The 11,070-nt window shown below is 41.1% G+C and overlaps 1 protein-coding gene across 1 annotated transcript; it reads right to left on the bottom strand.

Moving 5' to 3' along the window:
• Window positions 1–4,271: 4,271 nt before the first annotated feature.
• LOC115170049 (protein ATP1B4) lies at window positions 4,272–10,901 on the bottom strand. Its single transcript, XM_029726291.1, has 9 exons — window positions 10,742–10,901; window positions 10,425–10,494; window positions 9,337–9,562; window positions 7,380–7,508; window positions 7,140–7,247; window positions 6,341–6,540; window positions 5,483–5,539; window positions 5,278–5,370; window positions 4,272–5,159 (listed from the first exon to the last, which is right to left on the bottom strand). The coding sequence occupies exons 2-9, from the start codon at window positions 10,488–10,490 to the stop codon at window positions 4,998–5,000; spliced, it is 1,041 nt and encodes a 346-aa protein (XP_029582151.1). The 5' UTR covers window positions 10,491–10,494; window positions 10,742–10,901; the 3' UTR covers window positions 4,272–4,997.
• Window positions 10,902–11,070: the final 169 nt, after the last annotated feature.

The raw sequence follows: 11,070 nt of genomic DNA, 5'->3' as shown, positions 1-11,070 counted from the left end.
AAAAATATAAACGCAACATGTAAAGTGTTGGTCCCATGAGCTGAAATAAAACACCCCAGCAATTTTCCTATATACGCAAAAAGCTTATTTCTCTCAAATGTTGTACACATTTGTTTACATCCCTGTTTAGTGAGCGTTTCTCCTTTGCCAAGATAACCCATCCACCTGACAGGTGTGGTATATCAAGAAGCCGATTAAACAGCATGATCATTACACAGGTGCACCTTGTGCTGGGGACAATAAAAGACCACTTGTGCAGTTTTGTCACACAGTGCAATGCCACAGATATCTCAAGTTTTGAGGGAGCGTGCAATTGGCATGCTGACTGGACGAATGTCCATCAGAGCTATTGCCAGATAATTTAATGTTCATTGCTCTACCATAAGCTGCTTCCAACGTTGTTTTAGAGAATTTGGCAGTATGCAGACCACGTGTAACCACGCCAGCCCAGGACCTCCACATCCAGCTTCTTCACCTGCGCTATCGTCTGAGACCAGCCAACCGGACAGCTGATAAAACTGAGTATTTCTGTCGGTAATAAAGCCCTTTTGTGGAGAAAAACTAATTCTGATTGTTTGGGCCTGGCTCCCAAGTGGGTGGGCCTATACCCTACTTGGCCCACCCATGGCTGCGCCTAATTTATTTATTTCAATTGACTGATTTCCTTATATGAACTGTAACTCAGTAAAACCTTTTGAAATTGTTGCATGTTGCAATTATGTTTTTGTTCTGTATACATAAGTATTCACACCCCTGAGTGAATACTTTATAGAAGCAACTTTGGCAGCGATTACAGCTGTGAGTCTTTCTGGGTAAGTCTTTTAAGAGCTTTCGACACCTGAATAGTACAATATTTGCCCATTTTATTATTTTCTAAATTCTTCAAGCTATGTCAAATTGGTTGTTTATCTTTGTTAATCAACCATTTTCAAGTCATGCTGTAGATTTTTTTGCAGATTTAAGTCAAAACTGTAACTCAGCGAACACTGTCTTCTTGGTAAACAACTCCAGTGTACATTTGGCCTTGTGTTTTAGGTTATTGTCCTGCTGTCAGGTGAATTAATCTCCCAGTATCTGGTGGAAAGCAGACTGAACCAGGTTTTCCTCTAGGATTTTTGCCTGTGCTTGGCTCCATTCCATTTATTTTTGTATCTTGAAAAACTCCCCTGTCTTTCACAATAACAAGCATACCCATAACATAATGTAGCCACCACTATGCTTGAAAATATGGAGAGTGGTACTTAGTAATGTGTTGTATTGGATTTGCACCAAACATAATGCTTTGTATTCAGGACAAGAAGTAAATTGCTTAGCCAATTTTTCTGCAGTATTTAATGGCTTGTTGCGAACAGGATGCATGTTTTGGAATATTTGTATTCTGTAGAGGCTTCCTTCTTTTCACTCTTTCAATTAGATTAGTATTGTGGAGTAACTACAATGTTGTTAATCCATCCTCAGTTTTCTCCTATGAATACTTATTGAATCAAGACATTTCAGCTTTTCATTTGTAATTCATTTGTAAAGATTTCAAAAAACATAATTCCACTTTGAAATGATGGAGTGTTGTGTGTCAGCCAGTGACCAGCAAATCTCAATTCATTCCATTTTAAATTCAGACTAACACAACAAAATGTGGAAAAAGTCAAGAGGTGTGAATACTTTATGAAGGAAATGTATTCTCTATAGGCCCTGTTCAAAAGTAGTGCACGATAAAGGGAATAGGGTGTCATTATGGACGTCCCAGTCCTATGTTATGGGTGCAGTCATCAATGGTATATTAGTAGGTGCCCATATTCTTTCTCCTTTTAAGGTCATATGAGCCTATCCCTATGGAAGTTCAATGGGTAGATCGACACTTAATCTCTCCAATGGATTGGTTGGATTCCCATATTGTTTAGTGTTTTGAGCATCAATAAGCCTCAAATAAACAATGTCATTTAATGTGACTTGATACGATGTGGTTTTATACTTGAGGTGTCAAATCATGTCATTTGTTTCTGGATTTTGTGTGAATTCCTTAATGTTTATAGTACATAATGACAGATACACATTGTTCAATTAGTCAATATAATTTAATGTTTAACATTTGCTACAGTGGTTTTATTAAACAATATGAATTGGCATAACGCTCACCATTTTAATATTTCTTAGCTTGAGTCTCCATGTCTTTAGGCAGTTTTGATCATTGATTGTACCATATCAACATAATGAATAAAATTAATAAATCATTCTGCAATGCCTTTAAACATACACACCCCTACTTATTTATTTGGATAGTGAAGCTAAAACTTTTATTTTGTCACTCTACTCCAGCATTTTGGATTTGAGATCAATTATTTTATATGTGGTGACAGTACAGAATGTCACCTTTTATTTGAGGGTATTTTCATATCTGTTTTACCGTTTAGAAATTAAAGCACTTTATTTATCTAATCCCCCTATTTCAAGGTGTCATAAGCATTTGGAGTAATTCACTTATAGAGTCGGTTTCCTGGAAACAGACTACGTCTAGTACTAGACTAAAAAGCATGTGGAGAATCTCCATTAAAAGCGCTTTATAGTACAAGACTAGGCTTAGTCTATCACATTTTGTCTAAAGTTTAGTATTTGGTCCCATATTCCTAGCACGCAATGAGTATATCAAGCTTAAGACTCTTCAAATTCGTTGGATGGCAATGGGTGCATTTGCAGTTTGTTTTGGTTGTGTTTCGGTCCGGATTATATTTTGCACAATAGAAATGAATGGAAAAGAATGTGTTGTGTAATTTTGTTGTCACTTTTATTGTAAATAAGAATAGAATATGTTCCTGAACACTTCAACATTAATGTGGATGCTACCATGATTACGGATAATCATGAATGAATCGTGAATAATGATGAGTGAGAGTTACAGAAGCATAAATAGCTTACATAGTGGCACAAGCTTGATGTAGTCATTGTGTGCTATGAACATGGGACCAAATACTTAACGTTTAACTAAATGTAATACACTATAAGTGAATTTGTCCAAATACTTATGACACCTTCGAATGGGGGGACTAGATACATAAAGTGCTTTAATTTCTAAACGGTAAAACCGATATATATGAAAGTACCCTCAAATAAAGGTGACATTCTGTACTGTCGCCTCATAAAAAAAACGATTGATCTCAAATCCAAAATGCTTGAGTAATTTTAGGTTCACTGTCCAAATAAATACGTAGGGGAGTGTATATCTGGACAAAGTAGACCTTCAGAGAATGATGGCTGAAGGATAGTCATTACTTTATCTTGTTTGTGCATGTGTAATAAGTTATGTTTAATGTACTGTGCTTGACAACCTTCAACGTAAGAGTTGCATGTAAAAAATATATAATACATTCCTATGGGGAAAAAAAGCATTGTTCTTATCAACATTGTATTTATTATAGTATATATCAGAATAAATACATGGATACCAGGTTTAGTAGAATCATAGCAAAGGTACAATAACAAGGATTAATTCTAGGCCTACATCAAAATAGCCTGTTATTTCATGAAGAGCGTGCAAGACTGGCATACAAGTTTAGCAACAATGTGACCTCTGTCGGTTTCCACAGTAGATCTTACTTTCCATCAGCTAATATAGAGATCAAAGTCAGCCAGCTGTATTACAGTCTCAGTAGCAGTCTTGTGTTCATACAAAAGAAAACAAAATGGCAGCATACACTGAGTATACAAAACATTAAGAACACCTGCTCTTTCCATGACATAGACTGACCAGGTAAATCCAGGTGAAAGCTATGATCCCTTAAATCCACTTCAATCAGTGTAGATGAAGGGGAGGAGACAGGTTAAAGATGGATTTTTAAGCCTTGAGACAATTGAGACATGGATTGTGTATGTGTGCCATTCAGAGGGTGAATGGGCAAGACAAAAGATTTCAGTGCCTTTGAACAGGGTATGGTAGTAGGTGTCAGGCACACCGGTTTGTGTCAAGAACTGCAACGCTGCTAGGTTTTTCACGCTCAACAGTTTCCCATGTGTATCAACAATGGTCCACTACCTAAAGGACATCCAGCCAACTTGACACAGTTGTGGGAAGCATTAGAGCAACATGGGCCAGCATCACTGTGGAATGCTTTCAACACCTTGTAGAGTCCATGCCCCAACAAATTGAGGCTGTTATGAGGGCAAGCGGGTGCAACTCAATATTAATGTTTTGTACACTCAATGTATATTATCAATAAATGTAGAATAAGGAGCTATCAAAAAACAAGAAAACCTGAAATGTAACCTAGTCATTTACTGTTTCTTACTGAAATGTAACCTAGTCATTTACTGTTTATCTTATTGAAATGTAACCTAGTCATTTGCTGTTTATCTTACTGAAATGTAACCTAGTAATGTACTGTTTATCTTATTGAAATGTAACCTAGTCATTTACTGTTTATCTTACTGTGTAAGTAAAAGTGTCCTGCCTTCACCATTCTTCATATTGTAGCCCTTGGAGTCTACAAAATACAATAGATATGCTGTTGAAAGGTACAGACTCAAAAGAAATTAGTACACAATTTGATTTAAAATCAAAATGTGCTTAACATGTTCCTCTTATCCTTATTGTACAGTGGGTATTTATGTCTGTTAATAATGTCTTAAATTATCAATTGCATAGCTACAGAGACTAACTACCTGTGAGATGAGCCTTGTGTTTCATAAACCTAGCTAGTGGCATTAATCTAGCTAAGTATTCAATGGTAATATTCAGTTTCTATACTTAGCTTGTGCTCAAGACTATTGGTGAGGTGTCTGTGTCTGTGTCGTGTGTGTGTGTGTGTGTGTGTGTGCTTATGATCCATTAACATTCCAAATTATTGCTTTTTTTCAGCAAAAGGTACTAGAGTACATGAGGGAATGGGAGAAGAGAGAAGCTGGTCAACTATTTTATGCAAAACAAGGATTCAACATAATGAGATTTTTTCCTATATTCTCTTGTCTCCTGGTTGTCATGGGGACAGCATTCAGCATGGGGAATACTACTATGCGCCCACATCGAAGGAGAAAGACACACTGCCTAGGAAGCGATCGGTAGGCGAATCATTGATGATGCCCTTGCCATTGAGTTTGCATTTTACAACAATGTGGGTGTCATACTGCAGCCCATTGAAACGCACGGCCACCACCGGCGCTGTGTAGTTTACCTGGGAGAGGGGATATGGGACACAAGCAACTTGAGTGGCTATCGTCACTATGATCATGCATATAATCTAGATCATGAGAGAAACAGTGGAAGTCATGATGCTGAAAATCCTCACTTACATGTCTCAGCTTCCCATAGTAAGGGTAGTACATCAGGTTGAAAATGCTTTTTGGGAAGAACTGAAGTTCTCCTAAGCTTTCTGGCGCACCTTTCTGAAAGAGTGAGAGGTCACCTAGTGAGTTATATTTTGGTGACTAAAGCAGTTATGATATTCAGTTACAAAGAGATGATGTTTGGAGGGAAGAATGCTGATTGTTACTGTACCTTGACTCCACAGGTCACGTTTACGGGAGTGCCTTGGCCAGGTAAATAGCCCAGTATCTACAGGGAAAGGAATGAGAGCAAAGAAAGTACCCTTGTATTGTTATAATGTCATTTTGATGAGAAACAATGTTGTAAATCTGCGATAATATTAATTTTGGACATCCCCACCAGGTTTCACTCTAAAACGTTCAAAATGGGGACAATAAAACTATATGCTACAGTAGAGTCACAGGAACGCTGTAATCATATCACAAGACCGTTTTTATCTGCTCCTCACAATGGCCACAAGATGTCACTGAAATGTCTGTATCTATCTCAGATTACCTCAATGGCATCCTCCATTTCATCTATAAACTCTACTTTACGTCTATAACACAGATAACACTATCTCTTAGCAAACACTGATTATATATGCAGCTTTAGGATGAAGTTCATGTTAGGTGACTGATGCTATAGAGGGATAGTGTGGTCCTGGATCTGTTTGTGCTGGGAGAATGACTCCTGTGATCGTTGTCATGCCAAGCGTGCTTGGCACGATCATAGGAGTTGGCAAAACCAGTCCAAACTGATCTGGGATCAGGCTATCCCTCTATAGCATCATCTTGTGGCCATTGTGAGGAGCAGATAAAAACGGTCTTGTGATATGATTACAGCGTTCCTGTGACTCTACTGTAGCATATAGTTTTATTTTCCCCATTTTGAACGTTTTAATATTATCGCTAGGTAAAAAACTGAAGATAACCACTGTGAATTAGAAATATGCATAGATTTACAACATTGTTTCTCATCAAAATGATGTTATAACAATGGGTCCTCCATGGGGGAGATCTCTACGATCTGATCTGAGCTGTGTCTTACCCGGTTCATTCGGAGGAGGATGCAGGGTTTCCCTTGGGAGAATCCAAAGTGGGGGTCCTGGAGTCCCGAGCACTCGCCCAGCCAGGACCTCTTGAACTGGCACGCCTTCCTCTCTGCACTTTCCCCTTGTTCATCCTGCATGAAGTACGTGTCCTGCGGACACTGGATGTTCCTCTGCTCCTGTACGGCGTCATTGTATGCTGAAAGGGGGGTTCATGGTTAGCACTGAAACACCATTGATAATTTAAAGAATGGTATATGCTACTGTATGGAGTGCAACTGGTTGAAAAAATAGAAATGGAGAATGTTGAAAAATAGGGACATGAGGAGGATGGGGAGGGGTGGACTCCCATAAATAAACCAATTGTTCCGCCAGGCCTCTGATTCAGGCAGCCTGACCAAAGCGGGGAACTGAAGAAGGGGAAAAATGTAGCAGAACTCAATGGATACGCTCTGCCCACAAAGAGGCTTTCCCTTCCCAGCATGCAGTTCTCCCAGTGGCGGTTTGGGCATGGGACAAAGGTAGGGAAGGTAGGGGGAGAGGATTAACTTACTGTGTGCCTGTTCTGCTTCAATGTCATACCCCCAACATTCCCCAACATGTCCCCAACATTTGAATCCCATTGGACCCAACACAAACAAACACTATCCTCAGCTAACTTTCAGACCACACTCCCGCATTTTTGTACAGCTAAAAGTAGCATCTGAATCTACATGGTAATGTCATGGTCACGGTGGAATTCATGTTTCTATTCAAGTTTGGCCAAATGCCAACTATTCCATCATGTATCTGACTCACGTCTTAGCTGTTCTTCCATTAGCTTTGCATACTTCTTCCAAGACTTGCGGTCGGATGCATTGAAGGCGATCTCATAGTGCCCATCCAGTTGTGGGGACATCGTCATACCTGCCAAAGGAAACCCATAGACAGTCAACTGTGCTTACGTTCAGATAGAATGGACAGATAGAAGGATGGAGGAGTGATAGAGGGATAGAATGACAGAGAATTAGGGAGTTGTGGGTTAGAGTTTATATTTACCTGGTGGCATCACCCTGTCGTTGTGGGTTGGATGGTAGGGGCTGATAGACAGCATGAGGCACCACATACAGGCACCAAACATGGCCGCCAGGAAGGCATATAGTGCCGTGTAGAAGAGGATGATCAGAACTAGAAGGAGGTAACATGGATGGCAGATAAAGAGAATGAATTCAAACCAGTCACTATAACTCAATTTCATGGAGATGATGAGAAGAACGGTGAGGGTAACAGTTGTGTTTATGGCTATCAGCGTAATTTGGAAAGACTACAAGCACAGCATCAGAACAGAAAGTCTTTGATTTGAGTTGCCTATATAATGAAGTATCAAGAATCCCCTGTTATTATGTTGGAAGTTGGAACTGTCTGGGCTGTCTAGACACTCCTAATGGCTTTGCTCAGGATGCTCACTATTGTGTTAATTAAACCAATAAAAATAGTTGTCTCTCCATGTCTGCAAATGGGAATCACTCCAATCAGTTTGTATTTTGTTACGAAATATATTTGTTAACAAACTCATTCAAATTATCTGAACTATGTGAAAAAAATAAAACCCTGGGAACTGCCATTGTTCTCCCCAGATTGCAATTAACAGTCCATTAGCAACTAATCAAACCCAAACGTGCCCTAAACTAAAGGCTTTTACTGTGCAGGCAATTTCACAGGAGACTAGTTGCAGCCAGCCTTGCGTCCCCTGAGCCCACAAAGGCCTTACTGTTTGAGCTCAGTGAGAATTCACCCAGCAGTCCTTTCACTCAGGAACACAGTGAACCTCCGGTTGCCATCGTAGTGACGGTCTTTTGCAGCCATAGAGCCATGGCCAGCTCCAAGTAGCCCCGATCACCCCACTCTGTTAATGTGTCCCCCTCTCACACTCCTCTCACACAGGAGACACATCACAGACTTCAAACTCAGTCCCCTCTCCTTTCTTGCCAGGGGGCACATGGGGCCCCATTCCTTCACAAGTGTGCACACATTGCTTTCTGAAACTATCGCTCCTTGTCCTGAGCCTGGCCTTTTGTCTTCTGTATTACTGGGCATGATGATGAAAAAACAGCAAGTTTTCAGCTTCTGACATTTTCAGGAGGATCATGCTCTTTCTTGAGACATTTTTCAAAGCTTGGCCCCTTGGACCGCTCTTGTATGGTAGAGTTCAAACCCAAACGTGTCACATAGCAACAAGGCTGTCGGATCAAGAGCCCTGCTCCATCATCACTGATTCAACAAGCCCCAGGAAACAGCCTCTGAAACCCCAGGAAACAGCCTCTTAAACCCCAGGAAACAGCCTCTGCCAAGAAAGTTTGTCTGACGACTGCGCCGAACAGCCAACGAAATTTGACAACTTTTTCTCTTTACGAACCCCCCCCCCAACTTGTCTACTCCCTATGTGTTCGCCTGTGACCGTGGGCTGCGAGCACGCTAGGGTCAAATGCAGAGTTCACTGGAGCTTTGGGAAAGAGGCAGTGGAAAGCCAGGTGAGGGATATGAGGAATGTGATTCCTGGCCAGTGCGCGGCCCGGAACAGCGCACTCCCGCCGGGAATCCGTCCCCAGGCAGCCTTGTTTTTGTCCACATCGGGACAGAGTTGTCTGTGCACCTATGTAAACATGAAGCTCGGGGACACACACACTCACAGTCCAGTGAGCAGAGGCGAGGAACGAGCCCCCCCCCCCCCCCCCCAGCTATAGCCCATCCCAGCCCATCATCCAAAAACAATAAGCCATGAAACCACCACTTTTGCTTCAACCATTGGCGATTAACATTGTAATGATTACAAATGAGAGATGTTAATGGATCTGTAAAGAGCTTAAGTACCAATGTGTCAGTGGACCTAATGTTGCAGTTTTGAGCACTACTTAATGTACACGCTATAGCTGTTATCTCGGGGGTGGAATTTTTTGTGTGATATGATATGCAAGCACAACATGCAGTTCTGCTACTACTGAGCACTTCTACTTACACCAGCTATGCCCAGTGCGGCCCATGAACTCTCTGGTCTCTGCGTTCCATAGATATGTCTTCACGTCGCCTGCTTTCTCATGGAGCGTCCTCTTAGGTTTGGGCTTGGGCTTCCATTTCTCAAAGTTCAGGTCTTCCTGCTCCAGAGGTTGATGTTCTATCAACTCCTCCTGCACCTCTTCCAAGGCCTCTGACACGGCGTGCTTTCCAGGCGGAGCCTCTGCAGACTGGCACAAGGAAAAAAGAGAGGGAGAAAAGGAAGGTAAGAATCACCCCAGTCTGACTTTGCCTTGCCACGATGTTGTCAATCATTATCTATTGGTTCTAAGTCATTATAGAAAGCCATTTTTGGGTTATTATAATCAGCCATGTTTTTTAGGTTAAGCGCCATGATTCTTTTTACATAAAGACTATTATTCCCTATTTATCGAGTAAATGCAATTTTCCAAAACAGCATGACATCCGCTGTAGCAACGCTCCTCCGCGATGGTCCTGTCCCATCATGTTTCCTTAAATTGACCTTCGTCATGACCCTGGTGGTCCTCTTTGGGAGGGCTCTCCTCCTTGAGGTTGACCTTCCTGCTTGGAGCAACAGCTGCAGCCGAGCTGGAGGGTCACGACGACAGCCAGATGTAAAACACTGATTCTCAGCATAGAGAGGCCCAAGAAAGATCCCCAGTGGTCAGTGAAACCCCCTGGGGTTTTAAGAATGTCACTTTCTTAATGAAGTGGAGTTTTTAAGAGCTTTTTCTATGGCTTTGTTGTAAGATCAAATACACTTTTTAAAAAAGCATCCTGCTATTTGCAGATGGATTTATTACTGGTAGGCCTTCTGGATGTTTAAAGTATCCAAATCAGAACTATATCTGATTTATGGCATGCAGGATTGATGGGTTAACATTTACAGGCAGATAGGTATTTTATTTTATTCTATTCTGATATAAATGGGTAAGAATTGAAGAAATTATTAATTAAATCCATGAGGTATGGTACCCCAATCCTCTTGCAAGATGCACTTGTAGACAGCAGAATGAGTCCCAGAAATCAATTAGTTTTCATGTCATCCTCTGTTTTCTAAAGTGGACTTACTGGATTTGGTGAGTAGTTTCCATGGTGCTCTTCCTCAGCCCCCCCCGCCGTAGAATTGGGCTCCATGATTCTTCACAGAGAGAAAGGTACTTGTTAAACCAATCACATCTACTACCTTCCCCAAAGGAATTAAAGCGCACATCCCAACATCCTTAGAAAGTAATACAAATCCATTGCACCCACTGTTTTTGACATTTTTGCGTGAGGTCTACCAAATAACTTTGAAAAACTTTTACAAATGTTTTTATCCACAATTGATTTTGGCACAGCTCCAGGGTGTGATTTCCCAAAAAGATAAAAAACGAATCTTGACATACCTGAAGTTTTCTTTTGCAGGGAAAGTTCTTTGAGTGTCTTGAATCCCTCTTGACCCTAAGTAGAACGAATTCTAAAATGGTCAAAAATAAATTTGGGATTTCATTAGAAAGTTTTACGCACACAAGGGGAGCCGGGCACAAGAAACTCCTCTCAGCTAGGCGAGCATCATAGTGAATGAGTGCATACTGAAAAGAGGAACACGGGGGGAAGGGGGGGGGACTCGTGGGAGAGAGGGAGCAATGTCTTTTTTTAATCCCAGAAGAACTTTTGGCAACAGTGTAGGGACCGATGTACGGCATTCTGCACACGCACACCAGAGTCGCATTGT

The sequence above is a fragment of the Salmo trutta genome, chromosome 3 (genome assembly GCF_901001165.1).
Source record: "Salmo trutta chromosome 3, fSalTru1.1, whole genome shotgun sequence".
In the NCBI taxonomy this organism is placed as follows: domain Eukaryota; kingdom Metazoa; phylum Chordata; class Actinopteri; order Salmoniformes; family Salmonidae; genus Salmo; species Salmo trutta.
Note: the sequence above shows the minus strand (reverse complement) of the source record. Positions and strands in the feature narration are given on the sequence as shown.